This window comes from Harpia harpyja, chromosome 1 (genome assembly GCF_026419915.1).
Source record: "Harpia harpyja isolate bHarHar1 chromosome 1, bHarHar1 primary haplotype, whole genome shotgun sequence".
NCBI lineage: Eukaryota > Metazoa > Chordata > Aves > Accipitriformes > Accipitridae > Harpia > Harpia harpyja.
The window spans coordinates 88448752-88474620 of NC_068940.1; the positions used below are offsets into that span (position 1 = coordinate 88448752).

The 25869-nt window shown below is 40.2% G+C and overlaps 1 protein-coding gene across 7 annotated transcripts in view; it reads left to right on the forward strand.

The window, feature by feature from the left end:
* Positions 1–7989: 7989 nt before the first annotated feature.
* Positions 7990–25869, forward strand: part of MLLT10 (MLLT10 histone lysine methyltransferase DOT1L cofactor) — a 134590-nt gene continuing 116710 nt past the window's right edge. For 3 of the 7 annotated variants that reach the window (XM_052804048.1, XM_052804041.1, XM_052804068.1), the window contains exons 1-3: positions 7991–8113; positions 8758–8926; positions 12660–12739. In XM_052804048.1, coding sequence (XP_052660008.1) covers positions 8075–8113; positions 8758–8926; positions 12660–12739 — 288 coding nt within the window. In that variant the 5' untranslated portion in view covers positions 7991–8074. Of the gene's footprint in view, positions 8114–8757; positions 8927–12659; positions 12740–25869 lie in introns of those variants that run through there. The other 4 variants (XM_052804058.1, XM_052804026.1, XM_052804034.1 and 1 more) reach the window with 4 other exon arrangements.

The following is a 25869-nucleotide window of genomic DNA, read 5'->3' on the forward strand; positions in this document are numbered from 1 at the left end:
GCCTTTTGTGCGCAGCACCGTCCCCTGAAGGGAAGAAGCAAGCACTGCAGCGGCCGGGTCGGGGCGCGTCTGTAGTGCTGCCTCCTCTCCTGCTGGTAGTGCTCATGGCATGCGAGGGGACGGGCGGGCGCGGGGGCCGGTGGCAGGAGGTCGGGGGCAGCCAGCGGAGGGCTGAGGGCTCCCATAGGCCGGCCTGCCCGCACCGCCGACCCCGGGATAGGCTCGGGAGCGGGGCTGGCGGCGGGCCAGCCGGGCAGCCCCGCTCGCCCCTCCGGCACCGCTTCGCGCCGGGGGCGGGAGAGTTTGGGGGGTGAGCGGCGGAGCGAGTAAATCCGTGGGCGCCCTCGGCAGCGCGGCGCTGAACTGGCAGGCTTGCCTGGGGGATTTCAAGGGTGAGCGGGGGTCTCCCGTCAGCGGGGCGGGCTCCGGGCCGGCTGCTGTAGGTAACATGGAGGGGCCGCGTCGGCCAGGCAAGAGAGCGGGGCGGGAGCCCGCCGGCGGCGGCCCGCGCTCCCTGGCAGAGCGGCGTGCGAGGCCGCAGGAAGCGGCGGGAGCGGGGCCGGGTGGCGGCGGCGGGGCCGGAGGAAGCGCAGCCGGGGCTGCCTCTCCTCCGGGCGCTCCCCATTGTTCCCCGGCCGCCTCTTTTCGCGCCGCTTTCCGCCGGCGGGGCTTGCCCGGCCGGAGCGAGGGAAGGAGAGAAGAGCTCCCGCCGAGCGGCTCTGCTCACCCCGCCGCCGGCGCCGCCGGGCCCCCCGCAAGCGGGTGTGCTCGCACGCAGCAGCTCGGGGGGGGTCCGGCGAGAAAACGGGTAAATTAAGTAGAGAGGAGTCTTTAGAAGTGCCATCCACTGAGGGAGCTCCTGTGAGGCTGTAGCTCACGTGTTACGGGAAAGGTAAAAAAAAAAACCCCAACCAACAACAACAACAAAAAACCCCAAACCCCACTGCCGCAGTGGATTTGTGCATAAAGTAACATCTGTTTGTGGGTGGATTTTAGAACAGGACTTCTTAAAGAAATCGGGAGAAACTGCTCCGAACCACTGGATTTGGAATAATAAATGTAGGCAAAGAGACTTTTGGAAGGAACTCGCCTTAATGGTCTGTTTATAAAAATGAAGATTAATCTTACCCTGTTTTTCATGTAAGCACCATGATGTCTGGATTTTTTTTTCCCCTCAAGTGATTGTTTTATGTTGGTTTGAGATTTTTAAAGATTTGTTTTATAGGAAAGGTGTTTGTTGCCTCCTTTTTTTCCCTGAAAAAAATTAGAAATTGTTTTGGTATGCCATTTCAGACCTGAACTTTGTCGTGTATTTACATAGAGGAAGAATTGACTAACTTGGTATTCAAGAAAATTTCCAACAAGTGCCATTGATCTTCTAAGGGAAAAAATATGTCTTTGCATGTTGTTTCTGGAAGATTAAATTAAAACGGGTAGGGGCTTATATTTGTGATGAGGAAAGAATTTCTGGAGAACTAGTTATTTTAAGAAAATCCTTTCTAGGAGAACTGTGATTATTTTTAGCAAGTTATCTCCGAGTGTGCGAGAATTTATTTTAAAAGATTAGAAGTGATGTCTAGATTTTTACGTTTTTTTTTTTTAATTAAATCTATCGCCAAGAAATTAACGTTTTGCATAGATCGTAAGCAGCAAGTAAAAGAAGTTAAAGGATGATGTTTATAGATATTACCTAGCTGAAAATAATTCTGAAGTGACTTTCCTCCCCCCATGCACACTTGGGAAGTTGCATGCTTGCAGTCATTGTTTAAGATAATAACAGTTTGGGACTTCTCTTTCACTCTTTGTAAACTTGCAGGCTTTTGTGGGACTCCTCCAAATAAAAGCTCAATTCAGTTTAGATGGTAAAAAGCATCCATGTGATTCGAAAGCTGAAGATGCAAGTAATATTTAATAGGAAAACACCACCCTGGTAATATCTAAAGGCATGAACTTTAAGATCAAGGAAAGAAAGATGTTTTTTTGTTTTGTTTCATTTTACTTCTCCTACTTGAATATTCCGGAGATGCATTTACTCTTGATTGCTGCTTGGCAATTTTCAAAAGGTAACTACAAATTTAGAAAGTGTCATTCAGAAGGACATTTAATGCTCTTGTATTTACTAAAACAATATATCGCTATTTGAAAGCTATCTTATTGAAAGGGAAGATTAAAAAAAAAAAGTCAGGGAGAGACCGTTTGTTGCCATTCTTCATTGCTCTTCTATTTGTGTGGAATGTGTTGACATATTTCATATATTAAGTTTTTTTCACAAAGGAGCATTGTTGTTATTTTTAATTGGGAAGTACCACGATATAAAAATTACCCACATTCCCGACTCTGAAGTACCATAGTAAGATTGACAAAAAGTGATCCGAGGCTTGCGCGCTTAATTCGCCAGGAATGTTAAGCTTCCCAGATACACCCTATGTGGTCAAGTTAGACTTTCGCTCTTAGACAGTTTTTAATGGTCAAAGTCGTACCTAGAGGAAATGTATCTATGTATATATATGTGGAATTGAAATTAGATGGTAACTAGCAGTGGGAACGGAGCTCACTGGTCGAAAGACTTTTTTTTTTTTTTTTATTGCATTTGGCAACCTCTTTCTTTCAGAGACACAATACAATTAATTAACATATTCTGGGGCGTGTTTTTGAGATTGGGAAGTGGTGGCCCCTTGTTGAGAAGAAAACACTTTAAATAAAAAAGTAACATTGTTTTGTCCAAATGGTACTGGGAAAAGCAGAGTAGTATTGCTTATACAGCCCACGGATGCGGTTGATTTACTCCAATTTGCTTTAGCATATAACAAACCAGCTTTTACTTTCCCACGCCTATATTAGATATATGTGTTTTGTTTATACAAATCCATCTAAAATAGGTCTGTATTTAGGATATTTGATAGGAAATTCAGCATGTCATTTCTTGTATTTAATATGTAGTACAGATACTATTCCTAAATCGAAATCAAATAAATGTGACCTGGGACACAACGCAGTGTCACACTGCTGATCGTAACACAACAAACATGAAAAAAGACTATTAATTTATATGGAATGTTAATTTAGCAAATCCTACATAGAGATATGCCTCTAGAAGAAAAGTAATCTGAGGCTTAGTTTTGGAGTGATGCTATGTAAATGTATTTAATAAAAATCCAATGAATTAATACATACCTCATAAAAATCCAAACTTTGAAATGAAGTATTCTTTGAAGAAAAGCCCTGCGTTATGTTTAAGTCGCATATAATCTGAATTCCAGAGTTTACTAACCCAGCTTTTCAGGGCTTAATAGAGCATTAATATTCAATATGGTTTGCTAGAAGTTTATTTCAGGTTCTTTTGTAGCATACTGTAATTATCATTACTTTGACTTGACTCATATAAAAAGGTGGTTAACATTTAAATGCCTCTTTAATGTAGGAATTATTAATTGTCACATTTAAATTTTTAACTTCTATCACTTAGGGAATGTTAAATCTTTAAAAGGAAATAATCACTGCGCTTAAAAACATCCTATGCTAGGAATCCTTTATTTAGAATTTTGGTTTGAGATTGTTCATTCAAAGAAAATCCCTTGTTTCATGTTTACTGTAAACCTCAATCTGAAATTAACATTTAAATGCCAACATTAGTAACAGAAGCAGTACTTGAATACCACCAATTTTATCCATTGCTGCTAGTTAAGTGGAATTAACCAAAGTCTCCAAAGGTGACAATACAATTAAAAGCAAGAAAATGAATACAATAGTTGGTAGAATTACTTCCCCCTTTCTTTGCAGTCTAAAGAATTACAAAATTTGTAATTACCTTTGCACAAAAGAAAATAGCACAACATATGAAGAGGCATGGTGTCCAGGAGATGTGCTGACACGACCTTTGATGCTGCTACCTGTACTTGCATAACATGTAAATATATAGCATGCAAACTCCTGATCAAGAAGTGACCACATGTTAAACATGGAAACTTTTAAATTATCCAGTACATTGCATTTGGATAGGTGTTAAAATACAGATTTGAGCAGTATATTAAAGAATAGGAGGGAGAAGAAAACTTTACTCTTTCTCAGTATAATATAAGGGTTAGCAGGTAAAGATACATTAGCATTTTTAATATGGGTTCTGTAGACATGCTATATCCTTCATAATTGAACATGGATAGAAATAATTTGTTGGATCTAAGGCAGACTGCCATTTAAAACACGCTACGTGCAAAGGTCAACACACAAGAGTCGCATTTTATTTTGTGTAGAGTGACCATTTTGCTGCTCCCTTCCCAGAAATGAAGCAAATACGTACTATTAGAATGTATTTCAGTGAAGACTGTTAATGATTTAAACCCACATAAACAAAAGGCAGACAAGCATCAATGTATTTTAAATGGATAATCTGGAGATGTATTATTCTACCTATTGAGTATCACTAAGTTATTGCAATTTTCCTGTTTTCAGTTGCATTTGTTTAGCTGCAGCATGTATCCTTTTGCACATAGGTAAAGATCAAAGCTTTCTCAACAAAGACACAATCTGAAAATGGAGTAGAAATTGCTGAGAAATTTGCTTTCTGGAAAGAAGTGAGTTTCCCCACTCTACAGGTCCAAGTCCCAATATCAATTCATGTTTTCTAATATAGTATGCATTTTATATAAAGTCTGTGCTTTTTCTGTTATTCCTGGAATTCATTCTTCTGATGATTATATCCAACTGGTGATGCGGTTTTGTAAATGAAAGACTTTTTGTTGTTCAGTGCCTTGTTTCATTCACTAAACTTACGATATGATTTTGCATGTTTTATAAAAAAAAAAGTGAAATTTAAAGCAAGCATTCAAAAATCTTAGCATTATTGTTGGAACTGATTATTTTGTAGTAAAAATTTAAGGTGAATACCTCTTTATTTTTGTTAATGAAGCTCAAGTGCTATGCACTAATGTATGTTAACATTTTCTTGAGGAATTCCTTAAACTTTGAAAAACAATTTGCATTTGGAGAGTGTAATTTTCTGTCACTTATGCATTCACTCTATTTGAAAAAGTATCTAAAATCTAAAAAAAAATGAAAACATGTAATCTTCTTGTATGTTTCTTATAATCTATCTCCTTGTTTACTTCCTAGGTTTTGTAGGTTTCTTTTAAGAGAATTGGATTTTCTCCTTGCATTTAGATTAACAATGAAATTATTCATTCTTACTCACTGAATTATATTCTTCTCTAATTATTTTAATCCCTTATATATCACTGTAAGAAGGACAGGCTTCTTTTTTTAAAAAGAAAATTGGCCTTCTGTGTCATGTCAGTCCTTATTAAATACTACAATCATAAGAACATATACGCTACAAGATTTTATGTTCTGATTCCATAGCTGTTACAGGCTTAGTGTTTGCAGTATTTATTTAGTGGTAATGCATTTCTTTTCCTATTTTGCATTTCAAAGGTCTTCTCTAAATGATTGTTTTACAGAACTATCAAGAGGTTATCTAAATTTTTCCATCAAATATTACACAATACCATAAGGTGGTAGTCATGGAGTTTCTTTCAGTCCATGTACATTCTTTCTATAGAAAGAATTAAACAGAAATCCATAAAAAGACAACAAATGTTTCATTAAATAATTGCATGTATTAGGCATGACTGAATTTTGACCAAAGCAAAATTTCAGGCTGTTCAGTACTGAGCTTGTGTGTTACATGGTGTGAGATTAAAATATTTTTATTTGAAAACTATACAGTAGGTTTTTCACGAATATACTCTTGTTGCCATGGTACAGCTTTAATCATGTTGTTGCAAAGTGATTAATTTTCTTTTTTTGGTGATGCTTCTTTATAAAACTAAAAATTGAGCCTTAAAATAGCTAACATTAAAAAAAAAAAAGAGACACACCCGGGAATTGTACTAGTTGCTTTTCAAAGATGACATTGCAGGAAGACCTTCTAAATGAATTAAAAAAAAAAAAAAAAGAAAAAAAAGCTGTGAGAAAAATTTACAATTGTTTGTTACAATACTAGTTTTACTAAATGTATAAATTAATCCAACAAATTAAAATATATTTAACATATTTTCATTTTAAAAGGATATTTATTTTAATTTACCTGTCAGGGAAATAAAGGACAGATTTGCTGCTGTACTGTGACTTCTTTTTTTTTTTTGGTCAGGGTTAACAGAATCATTGAGAATGCTTTTTAAATTAGATGTCATTTTCTTGACAGGAATGAAGAAGGGCTGGGACACTGTATCTATAAGCTTCAAATCATTTGCGTTTTTTTAAAACACCAGGATATATCAATTGCTTTATTTCCTTACAAAGTAATTGCTTGCACCTGCAATTTTCAGGGTATTTTTTTACAAGCTTTTAAAGTAATAAAAATAGTGTTGTAAGTATGTTTTATAGTGTAAATAGTTTTATGTTCAAATTTGTATTCTTCAGTGTTGAGATAGGACATTTGGGCATGGGGTGGGTTGTTTTTTTTGAGAGCAATCTCTGAATGATTTTACACAAACTGAAGAATACTACATTCTAGTCCCCCCCCGCCTCCATTTTTTTACATGTGCCTTAAAAATTTCTAAACTGTCAGGGATATTGGAACATATATTTACAGAGAAATGTTTAGAATGTGTTTCAAATGGCTGCGTTACTCGCTTGTTTGGCTGGGCCCTTCATCTAGGAAGCCACCTTAATCATTCCTTTTTTGCCTGCCCTCCATTCTTCCTCTATCTAAATAATTTCACTTAAAACTTTCAAGGAGAGAAAAGAGCTTGACCTAAGATATCCTGCATACAAACTGCAGACTCAGATGTCTCCAGGGGGTAGAGAGTTGTGCACATCCCACCTCTCCCTTCCACATAGCAGTTCGTCATATTCCTGTACACAAGTGCAGATGTTTTATTAGTTAACAATGTATAAAATATAACCTGCATATATATAGGTCTAGGTAGCCACGTGTCCAGGAATGTACATAATTCAATAGTGATTTGTACAGATACCGTATCAACTAAGCTGGCCTTGCAACATCATCATGAAAAAATATAGTCCACACAGAAATTCTGCTTCTCTGCCTTTTAGCATGATAATAAAGATAAATCAATTGTATCTTCCTTGCCCAACACTAAATTAAATAAATAAATAAATAAACAAACAAACAAATGCTGGCCCCAGGGCAAGCGAGTGAGCAGAATTTTGCAAGGCTGCATTTAATTTCTCTGTGCTCCTAACAATCACCACTATTAGTTCTTTCTGCTACAGGCATACCTGCTTACAATGGAGAATTGAATAGCCTGAGATTTTCCTCTCTGCTGACCACCTCAGCTCTCCCCCCCCCCCCCCTTTTTTCCCCTCTCCTTTAATTAAACAAAAAACCAGAATTATTTTACTAAAAAACCCCCAAAGGCCCAACTTCTAGAAAGGCATATCCACCTCTGAGTAAAAGTCGAGAACAGCTGTGTTGAAGAACGTGTTAGTTTTTCTGTGTCTGTGGCCTCCCTGGTTTCTCTATTTGTCATATCTTCTATTCAGCATCACTTTCGCTGCTGTGGCAGCAATAGCCAGGCAGCGCTGCATCCACACGATGAGTTTTGGGGGAGAAGAAAGAGCGGGATTAATAATGCATTAGTTTTGCAGCCCCATTGAAGGGAAAATAAACAAAATAGTAAAAGTTGTGCTGAGGGCAGGGCAGTGGCGCGATAGGGAGAATGCATTAGTCCTGCAGGTACACCGAGGGGATATAAACGGGATAATAAAAGTTGGGAGCGGGAATGGATTAGTCCTGCAGTCACATCGGGGGGAAAATAAACAAGATAGTAAAAATGATTTCTGCGGGGTGGGAGGAGGGCGGGAATGGGGCGAGTCCTCCAGCCTTCCTGAAGGGGGCATGAGCAGAGTGACATCGCGGGTGGGAGCGGGGCGCATGTCTGCCACCTCCCCCGCCCCCCCACACGCATCGAGGGGAGGGGGGCAGCAATAAGCCCGTCTAACGCTCGCCCGGGCTGGGAAGGGAGGCGGTTTCGCACGGGCTGCCCCGCGGCGCGGCCCGGCCGGCGGCCCCGACACGGAGCGCGTTAGGGCCAGGCCGGCCGGGGGGGGCGAGATGGCTCGCCCGGGGGACGGAGAGTGGCAGCACGCCGAGGTGGGTGCCCGAGCGGGGGACGGCGCGGCTCGCAGGCCGGGGCGGCGGGCGCGCGGGCCGGGCCGGGCCGGGCCCGGCCATCAGCTGCCCGGGAGAGCCGGCTCTGCCGGCCCGCGCGGAGGCGAGGCGAGGGGCGGGCGGGCGGTCCTGGCGGGGCGCCGCTCGCTCGCGCACGCTCTCTCGGCGCGGCGGTTGGAGCCGTTGCGGGGGGGGGGGGGGGGGGGGGGGGGGGGGGGGCGCGCGCTCTCATCCGCGGCTCACGTTCCATGGGCGGCTCGTGAACCATCGCGAGGAGGCCCAGGCCGAGGCCTTTCCCGCGGGGGGCGCGCAGTGCGCCTGCGCGCCGGCCCCGCTCTCTTGCCTGTCTGCCTGCTGTGTGGTGTCCTCCTCAGTGTACCGCCGCCGGGCTGCCCCTGCCTGCTTGCGTGACTGATACAGCCTGGCCGGTTGGTCGGGCGGGGGCGAGAAGAGGCTCTCAGCCGGCGGTCATGGGCCCCTAAATCATTGCCGTGGCGGCGGGTGGCGGCGGCGGCGGCTGAGTGACTGAGGGGAGACACCGCCGGGGGAGGGGGGCAGGGCAGGGGGTAAGAGCGCGTTAGGTGTGTGGCGTGTGTGTTGTTGACGACGGTGTTTTTAACCCTTAGATGGTCTCTAGCGAGCCGTTGCTGCTGCCTGTGTCACTGGAGGGCGAGTTCTCCAATAGCATGAAGGAGATGATCGGCGGCTGCTGCGTGTGCTCCGACGAGAGGGGCTGGGCCGAGAACCCGCTTGTCTACTGCGACGGGCACGGCTGCAATGTCGCAGTGCATCAAGGTGAGTAGGCAGGCAGGCGAGTGCCAGCTCACCCGCTCTGGCCTCAAGCCTTGCTACTTCCTTCTTGATGCTCCCTGTCTTCCTCCCTTGGGCCTACTCTCCCCCGGCCGTTTTTCTCCCCTTCTTCTCTCCCTCCCCCCTCCCAGCTCCTTCTTGTCACCCATGAAGCCCATTTCCCTGTTTCTATGGCCATGTGCTTTCTGGTCTGACCACTGCTGTCATCCTCTATCCTTCCAGTCTGTCTGTCTTTTCCTTCATGTGAGACCTCCTATATTATGGCTACGAGAAAGGAAGAAGCCCTCTTTCCAGGTTTTTTTTTCCCTTCTTCTTCCCCTTGTGCCTTTTCTGTGTCTGTGCTTCCCAGTCCACCTTTGCACCCTGTTGGCAACCTCAGCTGCAGCAGTCCAAAGACTACCTAAAACTACTTTCATTCTTTGTGGAACTTCTTACTAATCTCTGTTCTGGCAATTGTTGCTGAATTTCTTTCTTCCTGTACTCAATCCCTTTTGTCCCTGCCCTTCTCAAGTTAGAAAAATTATTTGAGGGGTAGCCAGTAGACGAGGAGGGTTTAGGATTGGAAGAGAGTGAGTGGTGTGTAGGAAAGACTTAGCTGTCATGTGATTTCTTCCTCTGCCTGCCTTTCCTTGAATGTCATTTGGCTGATGTTTCCTGGTAGATGAAGAGACTTCCTGTTGTGGTTCTGCAGGGGGAGGGTGCTAGTTGGAGTGGCTGATGCTGGATTTGTTTGGATTAGTGGAGGCTGGTTGGTTGGTTTCCAGCTCAGCTCAGGAGCTGGCATGTTCCCTCTATGTGTGATTGTTTTGTTTCTGTCAGTGGGTTGACCCTTTTTGTGAGAGCAGAGGAAGAGACTGGATTCTGCTGCTTACGTTGTAAGAAAGAAAGTTATGATGACTTTTGCTTTATGGTAGCAGAAATAGGGGATAAGATGTGTCAACTCCCAAGCAGTCATATGAACTCCGTGGCTGGCTCTTTGACTCCTTCTAGATGGTGAACAAATTGGAGGAGACAGAAAGTCTTAAATCCAGTTCATTAGTCTGAATGTCTAGCACATGTGAAAATACTACTAATGTGTCTCATGCTGGGTCTTAAATTGTGTTGAAGATGATATAGTAACTGTTTGTTTCAGGTATATGCTCCTTTGTAAACTGACGAGAAATAATGAGAAATAATAATAATTTAAGGAGATCTGCAAAAGAATTCAGTTATTCTTGTTAATGTTGGATTGAACGCAGAGGGGAGCTGACAGGACCTGTGAAATTAGTCTGGTTTTCAATCAGTTTTCTATTGTCTTAAGAGCTGAGTAATGTTAACCAGTAAGTTAACTCTGCTTTTGTGGAATCTTAGGATCATGAAGAACACTAAAACATGAGTACTTTTAGAAGCCATGCCTGAACCAGCTATTACTTTTGTATCATCTTGGGCATCTTCCTTTGCATCTAGAGCCTTGCTAATATTTTCAGTGAAAGAATTTGATGATAGCAGCAGTTGGAGCTGAAATAGTAGGAATGATGAAAGTCTGTTTTAGGAAGTATTCCTAGTATAGAGACACACTTCAGTAAATTGGGTACAAGAATATTGAACTTTTTTTATTTAAGGTCAAGTCCAAATCTGAATTTGAATCTGGTAGCACGTGTGCAAAGTACTGCTTCTTCTACATCCAGATGCTGTTGTAGAGGTCTTAAGAAAAGAAGAACTGTATGTTTTGATTTATTGTATCATTGATGTTTTATGTTTTGGATTTGATGTGTCATGTGAATGAACGTGGTAGAAGAATCATGTCCACTATTTTTGTAGTCTTTCTGTAGTAAAAGTAGTAGCCCTCGTGGTTAAAGCTGGTAGTCCTTATTTGGACTTCAGACAGCAGTATTACCCGTATTATTAACTGCATTTTTTGTTATTATCATTATTTTTAGTTCAGGGGAAACTTCTTTCCAAGTGTTAAGTCATTGGCAAGTTGTGGAAGACAAAATCTCTTCATGTGTTTAAAGCAGCTTTGCATAGTAGTGGAAGTATAAACCAAAGGAGGTCCTGGAACTCAATAAACAGTATCACAGCATATCAGAGCACAAACATGTGGTGGACTCTTTTAGGCTCTAGGTGTACTCTGTTACGCTTGCAGATACAAAAGTACTTCACTTCAACTTTGGTCTTTGCCCAACTCATATTGCCTTTGGATCTAATTACCAGCCCTGTCTCTGAGTTGCATTCTGTAATTAGTTTCTTACTCTGCACTGTCTCTTGCTAATCTAAATGTGTGACTGCACATTTAAAGTCTCCCTCTTAATTTCTAAAGAGGAATTCAAAGTCCCCCTTATCTGTGGTTAATATAGATGCAACAAAACCAAGATGTTTTTTCTCATGTTAAAGAACTTTGTTGTACAGTAGAAAGGGCTTATCAAGGTAGTTTGTTCTGTCAGTACTTGGATAATGTATTTGAAAATCTGACAACTGATCTTAATATGACTACACGTGTGTATATAATAGGAAATGATTTCATTGGCTTTCCTGCGTAGAAGGAAAGGAGTATTAGCCAGATGTTTTTTATACTACTACTGCATTACTGTTGTTTTTTTTCTTCTTCAGGCTAGCACAAACCAGTCATATTTTTGTATATATACTAGAAGATATTAATTTAATCTCAGCTTTCCTCTTAACTATTAAGTTATCATATATATATTCTTTTTTCTAGTTACACACTTAAATCGGATTTTCTTATTTAAGTAACATATGATTGTTGGGAATTGAGATATTAAGAATATGATGTCAGATTCAGGATTATCTTTCTGAGGAAAGCAAAAAGATGATGGCTTTTTGATTGTTTGTTATTAGTTGTTAAACCCATACAGACACTAGAATATGCTCACAGCACTTGTGTTCTTGTATTTTCATTCCCTCAGCAGTTCTTACAGTTTCCTGATATGTGCATTTCAAACATGAATAGTATCGCCAAATTACTAAACTCTTTTTCTGTGGAATTTCTTATTAAACTCCTGGTTTTTTTATATACCATAAAAATATAGATGACAGTCTTGCAGAGAAATCTGCATGTCTGAAAATCTCTTTCCTAAGGATTTTTGTTGTAGCCTGGCTACAGTTGGGCTACAGTTGCAACTAGTCCTAGCCGTGATCCTCCCTTTAGTTTGTATTTACAGCTCCATATGAATTTTCAGGGGGAAAAAAAGGCAAACTTTATATCTTTGTTCAGTTTATTACGGATTTCCTACTTAAGACCAGTTATTTTACTTACAAAGACTAAGAGAACTTGATAGTAACTAAGTGTAATAATGTCTTATGACAAACTCAGATTTGTTAGTTGCTTTTAGTTTTCTCTTGAAAGAGACTTTACTATAAATGATGGATGTTTGTTATTGTGAAGTGTTTTACCTGTTTTGCTGGTAATTAAATAGCAAAACAGATCACATATGAAACATTGCTGCTTCTGAATGGTTATATTACTTTTCAAGCTAATCAGTTTGTTTTTTATTTAACAAGTTTATTTAACAAATCTTGCATAAATTTTTAAAATGGAAGCTTGTTGTACATAATTTCTAGTACCATCGTGATAGGATTTCATGTGCAATGTATAGATGTCAATTTGACTTATTAAAATGATGTAAGATCAACTAATACTAAGCTTTTTTTATAACATTCATGTTAGTAGTACTGTAGTGCTGCTTATGTTTGCTGAAATATTTTGTCTTGTTCAAAACAGCTTGCTATGGAATTGTGCAAGTACCCACTGGACCTTGGTTTTGCAGGAAGTGTGAATCTCAGGAAAGAGCAGCCAGAGTGGTATGTGCTTTGTTTATTAAGTAATGCTAGTTATAATGCTTGTGTGGATAATATTTACCCAACTATCCCAGTAATAGTAGAAAATAGCTTAGCTTTCCATCATAATTCCATCTAGATGCTATTCAGAAAGACCGTTTTTTAAAGTGGAAATATGTAACTGTCTCTAAGTATTCTGACAATTTCTGTGTTTGATTTTTTTTTTTTTTTTTAGTGGATTGGGGTTTTTTTACGTTTTTCTTTCCCAACCTTTTCAAAGATTATTTTCTTCTTATCTATGGTGTGGGTTTTGTGTAATTTTGTCAGTTTAACACTTAATAGTTAGGTATGGGGATGAAATAAAATCTCTGTCCAATTTTCTTTTACAGCAACTTTAGATTGCCAGTTGAAAGTTTCAGTCTAGAACACTTAACCAATAACTAGTGTTCTTAATTTCATAATCTAATGCTTACTTGGAATGTGATACTTCTAACTGAGGAAACATTTTCTTTCTCTTTTAAATTTTTTATGGTTAATATTGGGGATTCAGATAATCCTTCTGAACAACAACAAAAAACCCCAATGCTTTTCTTGGTTTTTTTTGTTGTTGTTGTTTTTTTTTTTTTCTTGATTACGAGGGGTTTTTTTTGGTTGGACTTGTATGTTTCTGGATCACACTGCATGATATCAGGCATTTTTAGAAAAAGAGAGTAACATTTCTCACTACTTGGCACTTTTTAGTTTGTCTTCCAGCAAAAGGTGAAGTGAGAGTATTTAGAAAGACTAAGCTGTTCCTTTGCCTCTGAAAACATTTTTCATATAAAAATTGGAAGAGAAGGTGGTGCAGCATCTTAGGGAAGTGTGTAAACCGTTTCTAACTTTCATGTCTAAAAACAAATGAAGAGCCTGAGACCAAATTTTCAGTTACTGTCAGTGACTGGCAGAGTGTTTACATGAGCTGTTTACTGTACCTATTTCCTTTTCTAGTATAAAGTACTATAGAAATGATAGGATGACTTAATATTGTGTGAATTTTTGGTACAGGGCTGAAGAATCTTGTTCCTCTACTTTTTCCCAACTTGCCACTAATGTTTTCATAATGTCCCAATAACCTAGACTTCGTTACCCCTTCCAAAGCAGACCTGTTGGTGGGACCAAGAATGGGTTAATTTCTGTGTGCTCTCCAAATATTTGTCAACAGAAAATCAAAACAGATGCTCTTTCTAAAGAAAGGCTGTTTCTTTCTTTTCCTGGGAAGACCATCAGCAATGTAAAGTATGAAGAGTATAATTTTTTAATGTTGCTGAGTTTGATACATACAGGTTGACAGCAAAGTTAAAAATACAGAGGAAGGAAAAGAGAGGTGGTGGCTAGAAGGAGAATTTTTCTGGTGCATGATAGGGAATTCTCATCAGAATTTAGGATATAGTTATTCCTGGCTTCACCTGACACAAGGAATGAAGGAGAACTGTACTGAGTTCTAAAATAAAACAATGTCTCACTGCGTTCTGATAATTTCTTGAGTTTACCAAAGAGAATATCTTTGATAGGCATTATACTGCTTTTCTTCGCTGTTTGAAGTTAAGATGGAATAGTGATGAACTTAACTGAATTCTCTGCCTGGTATATTGTGTTTTTGTTTCTGCCTAATGGGGTCTGTTTACACTTCAACAAGTTGATTACTGATCTTGTTTTGGAAAAAAAACCCCAAACCTTTCCTATTTGTAATATACCATAGGTTTAAGTGGTTCTCAAGTGAAACTAATTGCATATGAGGTAGAACACATTGATAACAGTTGAAGTTTTAACAACTAGTTGTATGTTAGTCAGTTAGAAACATGGTGGCTCTCTCTGCGGTGTCTTGGAGAAGCCCTTAACATTCAGAAACTAAATTGAAGCTCTGACTTCAGTATGAAAACTGGAACTTTATTGTAACCAGTTTATCAGACACAGAAGTTTTAACACACTTACTTGCAAAAGCAAACCTCCTTGTCATGCTGTCTCCATTGTGTGTTTTTGAGTTTTTTTTTTTTTTAAGCTGCAGTTACTGGGCAAATAAATCCATTCTGATAAGAGACTGGGGTTAATTGCTTGCACTGAAGTTAGTCTTGCTTTAACAACGGAAAGAAATAGACTAACTCAGGAGCATGTAACTCAAATAGGTGGGTCACCAGAGAACTTAGCTTAACAGCAGGTTAGAGCAATTGTCTTCCCCTGTACTTTCAACTGTTATACACTGATGTCTGCTGTGTTCCCTTTCTTTTGTGTGGTCCCACTAAGATGGTACATACTGCTTGTCAGTGAAAGCTGATTTTTTTCAGCCCCACAAGCCTCCTTTCTGGTTGACTTATACGTTTTTGATAGTGAGGTTGTAGCCAGTGTCTTGGGTTTTGAATGGTCTGCTACTAGTTGGAAAGCACAGTTCCATGCCTGACAAGTCATACTGAGTCTTGGCTCTACCAGGGTCATGGTTTGGTGTGTGTGAGAGAAACTGATTTTTTGTAAACCTGACTGTTTGTATAATGGACATATTGAGGTGTCTGGTAATTATTTTACTTACCTTATAACGATACATGTGTAGTACATAATAAATAGAAGGTTGTAATCCCAGTATGCACTTTTTACAATCACTGTGTAAGTTTTTAACTATTACTTGAAAAGTCTTAGTTTTCTGTAAATCAGTTAATTTATCTTAGCTGACCTATGGTAAGCTTGGAATGTGAGTCTCTTCAAGATGGGTGGCAACTGCTCCCAGCTTTGCCTGCATCAGCACCAGCAGTTACTACCCTGCATAGTGGCCCCTTGTGATGTCTTCAGATGTACCTGAACTTCTTAATCAAAAAGCAGGGCAGATATGTGTTGATATAGGAAAAGTAATATTAGGGTCTGTGTGAGGATGTATACATATGGTGTAGTACGTAAGGGACTTTGGGTCCTGGCTTGGGAAATTGGATGGTGCATATATGCTGTCCAGGGGCTGATAGTACTGATATCCAAAGAGAGACTAGAGAAGCTAAGTTTAGGAATTGTGACACAACTATTGTTCAAAAAGACTTTTTTCACCATCATTCTGTTATGTGCCAAACATCTTTCTTGACGATCTTATTCTAAGAATGATTTAATTCTAGTATATAGTGGGGTATAAGTAGACAATGTGTGTTTATGGTTTACTACAAGCTACTACTATTCATGCTTATCATGAAGGAGCTGGAATAATCCATGTGATAGAGATACCAGGCAGCACAGAGGCATTTGACATTTGCAGAAACAGTTAGCTTGGTGAGGCTTATTGGCTATGTGTAGATGCTGGTCCTTGGGAGTCCATATTGATTCAGAGACACCAGGAGATCTCAGTACTGAACTTCAGTGTTATGAATTCCAGGAAGTTTTACTACCTTGAGCACAGCTCAGCTTGTACATGTGAAGTAAGATTGCTTACAGCATTGCAAGTGAATTAATGTGCTGTTGATGTGAATATGTATATTATAAGCCTGTCATTGCATCTAGAAGAATCAGTTTGGACTTGGTACAAATTACTCTAACGTCATAAAGGTGGTGTTTTTTCCACTTGGCATTTCTGTGTTTTTTTTTTTTGATGGGAGTGGCTTATGAAGTTGAATGCAGTACTGGCCCAGGACTGAGTTGGCACATTTGTGTGACACTACAGCTTGGCTAATAAGCCACCTGGATTTTAGTCATGGGGAATGTATTGAGGAGGCCGTGACTCCCTGTGGAGCTAGCCACATAAGATACGAGATAGTATTCATCTGGATCTCAGCTGAATCTAGCATAACTGGAGTCTCTGCACTTGGACATGTGTTTCTTGGAACTCGGTGTGGAGACAGAAAGACTGTCATTGCAGAGTCAGTTTAGATCATACAGTACTTAATACTTTAGGATTCAGAGCTGTAGCAATGCAGCTATACTGCTTACCTCCAAAACCAGTTCAGGTACATTGCGCTCTCATAGTGATAGGTTCCTGCTGGTAATCCTGCCAGACCTGAGCTGTTCCTGCATCTGCTGCACATATGATCCACAGTGTGAATACTTGAGATTTTTATTTATTTTTTTTTTAAATCTTTAATGTAACAACGGTTGTAGTTTTCCTCTCCAAGTTCCCTTTTTTAAAAAATCTTTCATCACATGCATATACAAGTTTGTTATTGCAGAGCTGCTCATAAGAGTTGTATGCTGTATCCATAGTTTTAACACCCCACGCCCAGCATTTATGTAGTATGAAACAACCACAGGTATAGTGTTACTTGCCTTTTGCCTAAACAGAAGGAGGTAAAGAAAGCAGAAACAGGACTGTAGTCTTTTGATATGCAGATAGGTTGGTGATCAGAGCTCTGACAGCTCTGGCTCAACAGGCTGCCTCCAGGGGAATGGGATCTCTGTGCCTGTGCTTAGAATCGGTTTTGGTGTGGTTATTACACCTGTATCTGTAAACTAGAATGCACATTGATAAATATGGTCACAATAGAGGTGAACTAAACTTAATTTTAGAAGAAGAAAACTTGCTGTTTTCTTTTTTTCTTCAATTTGAAATACTGGCCATCAAATCATTCAGGACTAATATACTGTGCATTCTCTTTGAAGATAGCTCTTGAAATAATTCTTAAATTTTGAAATGAATGTTTTTTTAATGTGCATCCATAATTTTCCTTAAAGGACATTTTATATAAGAATATTAGCACAACTACTTTTAGGAATACTATAACAAGTAGTAGAAAAATTGCTTTAGTTTTGAGCATACAACAGAAAAAATGACCTATGTGCTTTTGTTGTTTGTGTGGCTTTTACACAGCAGTAGAACAGTAGACTTCTAAATAAGAGAAGGAAAAGTGACTGTAAAATACAAATTGCTAGTAGATTCTTTTATAAATATGAGAAACTGCTACTTATTAACGATATCTTCCTGCTTCTTCCCCCTTCTCTCCCCCATAAAAAAAACCCCAAACAAACCTCAACAACATAGTCTTGTCTTTTATGAATGGCTATGCAGTTTGGAAGGCAGTGAATGTTTGTTTGTAGCTGGATAACTGGGATAAAAAGTCTGCCTAAAGATACTTAGGCACAGCATTTTGTATTGGGTTTGTGTGGCAAGGTTTTGGTGGCGGGCGGGCTACAGGGGTGGCTTCTGAGAGAAGCTGCAAGAAGCTTCCCCTATGTCAGATAGAACCAATGCCAGCTGGCTCCAAGACGGACCTGCTGCTGGCCAAGGCCGAGCCCATCAGTGACAGTGGTAACACCTCTGGGATAACATATTTAGGAAGGGGAAAAAGAAAACTGCGCAACTGCAGCCAGAGAGAGGAGTGAGAATATGTGCGAGAACCAACCCTGCAGACACCAAGGTCAGTGAAGAAGGAGGGGGAGGAGGTGCTCCAGGCACCAGAGCAGAGATTCCCCTGCAGCCCGTGGTGGGGAAGACCATGGCGAGGCAGGCTGTCCCCCTGTGCCCATGGAGGTCCACGGTGGAGCAGATATCCACCTGCAGCCCAGGGAGGACCCCACGCCGGAGCAGGTGGATGCCCGAAGGAGGCTGTGACCCTGTGGGAAGCCCACGCTGGAGCAGGATCCTGGCAGGACCTGGGGACCCGTGGAGAGAGGAGCCCACACTGGAGCAGGTTTGCTGGCAGGACTTGAGACCCCACAGGGGACCCACGCTGGAGCAGTCTGTGCCTGAGGGACTGCACCCCGTGGAAAGGACTCACACTGGAGCAGTTCATGAAGAACTGCAGCCTGTGGGAAGGACTCAGGTTGGAGAAGTTCGTGGCGGACTGTCTCCTGTGGGAGGGACCCCACGCTGGAGCAGGGGAAGAGTGTGAGGAGTCCTCCCCCTGAGGAGGATGGAGCAGCAGAGACAATGTGTGATGAACTGACCGTAACCCCCATTCCCTGTGCCCCTGCGCTGCTCATGGGGAGGAGGTGGAGAAAACTGGGAGTAAAGTTAAGCCCAGGAAGAAGGGAGGGGTGGGGGGAAGGTGTTTTAAGAGTTGGTTTTATTTCTCATTATCCTACTCTGATTTGATTGGTAATAAATTAAACTAATTTTCCCCAAGCTGAGTCCGTTTTGCCCATGACGGTAATTGCCGAGTGATCTCTCCCTGTCCTTGTCTTGACCCACGGAGTCTTTTGGTATGTTTTCTCTCCCCTGTCTAGCTGAGAGGGGGGAGTGATAGTGCGGCTTTAGTGGGCACCTGATGTGCAGCCAGGGTCAACCCACCACAGTCCTTTTTGGTGCCCAACGTAAGGCATGAGGAATTTGAGACAAGGGTAGTAACTGGGAGAGGTAATGGGCAAAACATGAACTGAACAGAGCTAGAGAGAGAAGAGCGGAATGATTGTGGGGAATTTCTGTTATAATTGTGGTAAAGGTGAAACTGCTTTTATTCTGAAATGCTGTTGACTGAGTGATCTGTGTTTCTTGTCCATTACATAGGTGGGTGAGTGTTGTTTGCTTTGCATTTCATGAGTAGGAGAAAATACTTTTTCCTGTTGAGAATTTTTTTGTATACATAGTGAATACAGACCCATAACCTTATTGTACTGTGACTCAAAAGATGACAGAATTACTTAGGCTGCATAGTATCTGGTCATCAAGGTTAGGAGTACAAATGGCAGAAGGTGCTGCAGAAGTGCAGTATAGTTTCTCTGCATCTTCCACTCCAGCTGGTGAACTGAACCTTATGCACTGTATTGTGTACTGTGCTTATCAAAGTGGGAGTATTAATGCTATTTCTGATTGTGTTGCCTTCATGCCTTTTTTTTTTTTTGTGTGTGCTGCATTTTTCTGGGCTTGTATGCATCCGTGCTACTTGGTTTCTAAATACACAGCTAAGTTCATAAACTTACTTGAAGCACTTCATTGTGACAGAAAAAGTCTGCTATACTTTTTTTTCAGTTTTGATTAGCTGCAGTTTACCTAAATGTACACTTATTTGTGCAGTAATTTATAATTACATTATGCTAAATATGGATACTTAGAGTATTCAGGCTTTAAAATGCAGTGTTCCATCACTCAAGTACAAGCACTTGATCAATAATTTTTTAATAGGTAACAATATAACAGGTACTTTAGTAAATGCTCTAAAGGTTCTGTAGCAAAATTCCTAACCAAAGTGACACTAGAGCAAAACATTTTCCATTACAGGAATTGCTTAATTCTTAACGCAGGAATGTTTTTTGACTGTTCATTTCATTGCTAGACTGTTAAATCACTGGCAGAAGAAGTCTCTAAAGTAAGCAAGGAGCTCCTCAGCCTCAAGGAGCCTTACTTAAAGTGCGTGCTAGCATTTTATACCTAGGAATTTTTAGGGTATAGCTGCAATAAGTTGCAGGAGGACACTGAAGTGAACCATTGCATACTGTGTTTTCTTCAGCTAGATTGAATTGGGTCAGTAGCATACTTTCAGTCTGATAACAAAAGCTTGTATGTTTAGTTGGAAGTCCAGCCAAACGTGACAGGTATTTCTCACAGTCTTCTGGTGCTTTCCATTAAAGATCAATGTGTGAATTGTAAACTTTGTGTATGTTTATAATTTGGATTCCTGCAACATCTAGCAGGGTTTACTAGACTTAAATATGTAGTGGGAGATTTATGGCTTTGGACTTCTGAAGTTGGAGTAGCCAGGTCTTGATACCTGCTGTGTGTCATCACCATGTTACATTGTACTCTACATTAGTAGTTACCTTACAAGTATTGAGTAAAAGTATGACTAAATGTCACCTGTAGTACATACTGACTGGATGGTCTTGGAAGAAAGCTGATTTGCATGTTGAGTGCCTCTAATCTTCTTGTCATAGTCTGTAAATTTATTATCTGTAGTAGATGTTTTTGACAGAGCTAACTGAATCTGCATATATTTTTATCTGATGGCTTGATAAAGAGAACTAGGTCGAGTGTCTTTAATTTATCCAGGTGTAAAACCTGAAATGCTTCAGGTAGTCAGTCTGTTTTTCTTTTACCTGTCAACTGTCTGCTTTAAAAAAAAGTTCTCACCTTCTCCTGGGACAGATGACTGAATAGAGATGGGGCAGAGATTTGGCAAATTCGTCAGCATCAGGAAATGATTATTTGAAGATGGAGATGACTTAATTTCTTAAGTTGTCAAGTTGCAGAACATAGCACTTTCAAAGAGAAGTACTGACAGTATGCGTTCGTTTGCTCTATTAGTGGTGTCAGCCAGTTGGGGATTCTTGAATGGGGCAGAAGATATTTTGATTCCTGTTGGTTATTCATTGTGGCTTATAAATACTGGAGTCTGTTGTGAATTGTAGGTTGGAAACATTGGAGCTTTAGTTTGCTTCTCTTCAGATACCTTGGTTGAAAAATTGTGTAGTTAGCTACTTGCTGACTTCTGCTTTAAATACTTGCATGGTTGCAAGCTATCATTTATAGAGCCATTTAAATCAAAATATTGAAGGTGGGTATTTTGTGGGTTTTTAAGTAACGTCTTAAAATACTGCAGGTTGAGACTATTGATCAGATATATTGCTATCCAGCTGTAGTTTAGAAACTGATAAATAAGAAATGTGGATTTGGTTTTGTAGATAGCAGTCTTTATTGGCTAGGCCATGTATTCCTATAGATGCTTTTGGAAAAGGGGTTATGCAGTTCCTCCTTTTTGCTGTAGTGAGCAAGTGAAAAATGAAGTTTTGACTCTGGCAAGTAGTATAAAGCATGGGTGTAAAAAATCAGAAATAAACTCTAATGGGAATTTTCAAAGTACCTAATTGGTTTTAAGGAAAAAATACCAAAGAAAAGATTGGTAAAATATCAGAGTAAAAGGATTTGATATGAATAGATAGCCTAAGTTTGGTGTGAGTAGAGGTTCAGTAATTTCAGCGGCATCTGGGAATGCTTGTGAGTTTTATTGGACTTTGTGGAGGCTTCAGGGGCTGAGAGGATGGTCTTCTCTGATTAGTCTTTGTATGTTGGCAGTATTGGTTTTGCTTCATAGAAGATAGTTTGAAGGGGTGAATGGAAAAATGAGATGTCACTGGGTTCTGAGGGCTGGGGTAGGTTATTGCCAGCAGATGTAGACGTGGTCAGTCTGGTACGCATCCTGTTGCTGGGTCTGTTTTTATACTGCCTGCCTGTGAATTCTCATCTATTGATAGAATTTATGCCAAGATCTAAATTTCCAGTATACTGGTCTGCACCACTCTGCAAATATCTGTGGGTTTTTCTTCTTCTGGTTGTCTAATCCTGCAAAAACTGTTTCTTTGTAGGCTCTAAGGCATTTGTTCTTCTGTAGATACCAGCTCTGATTAGCTGAATTTGAGTTGGGTTTTCTGTTAAGTATAATCCAGTTGTCTGTGGTGTAATTAGTACACTCTTATGTAAGTGTCTTTAGAATACGGTGTCCCTTTATAAAGGGAGCTATGTTTACATTGGTCGTTCAGTACCATATTTGCCTGGATCTAACACAACTAATCACTAAAATGACCCCAAATTTTTCCAGGTTTGTTAGGGGGAAAACAGAATTTTTCTTATTTTCAGTGTTTCCCTTCCAATGTATGTGTGTTATTTTTTTACACTTCTGCCCCGCCCCATCAAAGAAATGGGCCAAAACACTAGGGGGAAGAGAGATGTAGAAAGAAAAGTATAAAAGGAAGATGAGAAAATGTAAGACTCTCTCCTCTGGAGAAGATGGAATACTAATTTCACACCCTTTGGGGGAGAAGGAAAATAAATAGCAAAAAAGTTTCGAGCTTAGAAGATAATTTTTCATCAAAAAAGTGAGTAAAGATCTTCAACTAATTATAGGTATATGCATATGTACAGCATTGGTATAACTGAAACTTTAAACATGATTTGTGATCAACTTTGTATCCAGAGCTGTTTTCTAGATACCCTCCCCCCACCAAATTTTTACGTTTTTGACAGCAATGTGTATGTGCCTGCCAGTGTTAAATTGTTTTACATTAACTGAAATAACTACCGAAATGGATGTCTTTACCCTTCTAAACCATTTTTTTAACCCATATTAAGATACTTTGTACTACCTGTAGTAGTATATAAAACTATCTAGCATATTCGAAGTCTGTAGGATTGGGAAAGATCATAGTAGGGTATGATAAAGAGTGTTAGAGGTGACTACTGTATGTTTCCTTCTGCTAACACCCAAGGGTGATGCAAAATGTTATGGAATATTGGTAAAGGTAGGTGAAGCTGTACCACGGAACTTGGGAGATGAATACCTGGACGCAGTCTGCTGTGCTGCAGGCTTCCGCAACTACTGATGAATGGGAGACAAGGTTGCCAAGAGCATCAGGGGCTGCCAGTTGGAAAGCCATTGATTAGAATCTAACCTTCTGATCAACTGCTTTGCTTACTTTTGTAAATCTGTCCATGTGCTTTGGGTACTGTGTTGAGTTACTGCATTTTGATATATACAGAAATATCCAGTAGCATGGCGTGCTGTAAAATAGATGTATTTGGAAGCAAATTCAGAAGTAAAGCAATAAAATGATGACTTCTTGGTAACTGACACTCTTCTCCTAGGTTAATTTTAAGAAAGTCATAAGAATTTGATGGAGTGTGTACAGGGTTTGTTTTCACGAAAATGTGAACTAGAACTCGCAACAAAACCAAATGGATTTAACCAGTCTGCTGTTTGATTAATGATTAACGGGAGCAGTAGAATAAAATGTTTTGTCAAGTTTTAACTCCTGTTGATGAAAGGATTGAAAGAGATTGAGTGTCAGGTTTCAAGGACTGTGATGCTGATTTTACGTAACTTGCTGTTTTGTTATTTGTAACTCTAAGGGTCATGTATTGCAATCTCTTAAAGTTGTTCCTTTCAGTTAAATACTGGTGTGTTGGGGTTTTTTTTGCACTGTTGTCAAGCAATATGAAACAGTAATTTTGTGATCAAAATGTACTTTGGATAAAAAAACTGTTCTGGAAGCATAGGTGTCATTCTGGGTATAGTACAGCTTGGGAGGGAAAATAAGCTTGTAAACTAAACAGTTTGTGTATATGGCTGATGCCTGTTAAAAAACTTGGAATATATGAATGTCAGGGAAATATCAAAACAAAATTGGTGTAATAAGTATACTTGGGTCTGTGCCCAAGAAAAATGTCTGCATTACTACTGAAATTAAATTAGTCTGTTTCAGGTGTGGTGTGTGGTTTTTTGGTTTTGTTTGGTTTGTTTTGGTTTTTGGGGGGTTGTGTGTTGGTGTGGTGATGTTTTGGTTGTGTTGGTTTTTTTTTTTTTTTGTTTTGTTTAATGCCCTTGGTTGGAATTCCATACTCACTTATAGACAGCATAGATGATGCCATGTCCTAAACAGAGTGGTTGTATCCTTGCCCTACTCCCTGTCTGTGTTCCTGTTATGTTTTTTGTCTGGCATTGTTGTTCATATGGCCTTATGGAAAGAGGGCTCAAAGAAGCGATCTGGCTGCAAAAAAAAATATTCTATTTTTAGCTTGCTGACTGGGATTTCCATATGGTTAAATGAATGCTCTTGCCAGAGCAAGGGAGGCAGTAGAAAGTACACAGCAGGGGATGGCCCATGATCTTTTGGCAGCAGTACAGTAATGTTAGCTTAAAGTGAGCCTGAAGTAAAGTCAGCTGGAACTGCAGCCTGATTACTCAGCTAACTTTTAGGAACTGTGGTTGCTTTAATCTGCTGTAGATCTTCTTGTGTTTTTTAACAGGTTAACAGGTCATATTGAGACACACAGTTTATTGCCTCATTGCAATGCTGGCAATTCAGTCCTGCAGTACTTTACTTGGTTGACAGTCATTATTCAGGTGAATGGTTCCATTGGCCTAGCTTGGACCAGAATTCAGTAAATTACTTGCACAAGAATTCTTTGACCTTTGTTTTCTTATAACAAGAGACAGCATATAATGGATGTCTGCAGATGATGCTTTCTGAAACTTGCTCCAAATTTACAGAACCCTGAGGGAAGAACAATGCTATATTCCTACTATTCTTTTTTTTCTCCTCTCCTGCTTGTACAGTCTTGTTGCTATCTCTCTTTATCTTCCCTATCTACTGCGTGTCTTTTGCTCTTTCTCTTCATTTCAACATATGTAGTCTGTTGGATTAAATCAGCTTCTCTATGCCTTTCCTCCATTTCCAGTTGAAAAATTGGTAGAGTTATATTAACCAAAAAGACTCAAGTAATTAGATTTGTCTGATGTTATCTACTGTTGGTTAAGGTAGCTCTTAGTCCTGATTAAAATGCAAAAGCGTATTTATCTAAAATAGAGGGAGAAAACTTTGTGCCACAATGCAGTGGAGCCAAATTGGACTGTAACTAAGTATAGGAAGATGGATTTTTTTAGCTCCTTCTTTACTTCTCTTATTTTAGTCTTCTGGTCTTGGAACTTTTTTCTGCTGAGTATCTTTAGTGGACACCTCTGTGTTTGGTGTTTTTTTTTTTTTTTAATTTTACTGTTCTTTATTTCTTCTTGGTTATTTCTACTTTTTTAATAATGACAGAAAAAATTTAGTTCTTTCCTCTTCTGCGTGGGCCTCCCATGCTTTTGACCACTTTAGGTCTCTCCTGGGTGACTTCTTAAGGATTAGACCCCTCAGGAGGCAGTGGGGTTTTCATCAGACCCAGGCTGTCTCAAGTTGCCTGGATGCTAAGGTTATACCATCAGTCTTCTTTCACTTAATTAACTTGCTGTTTATGTAGCTCAGAAGTGAGTTGTGACAGTCACACTGTCAGACTGTTCCAGCTGCACAACTTTGAGATTGGTTTCACTTTAGTCCTCTGCAGGAGACCTGATAGTCCAAAGCAGTTCCTGCTGAGAGTTCACCTGAATTCTGCTTGGACAGAAGCTAGATCCATGAACTTAGTCTGTTCCACCAAAGAGCTGCAAAAATGAGATACCCATGTTACGTTCTGTAGGGACGGAAGGGAAGGGACAATGTCACTTGCTACAACTTCAGTCTTTCTTCAGCCAGTATTTGTGTCTTTTTTCACTCCTCTTCTTCAAATCTAATTCAACTGGCTGTACCTACAGCACTACATGCACTGGTGCCCCTCCCTACTATAGGACTAGAGCCCTTCAGCACACCAAAGGATGTGGTTGTTCTCTTGGGTCACAGTCAGCCTCTTTAGTATTCACATTTGCACTGTCTAACCTCATGATGTTTATCTGACCTGTTGATCAGTCATAACA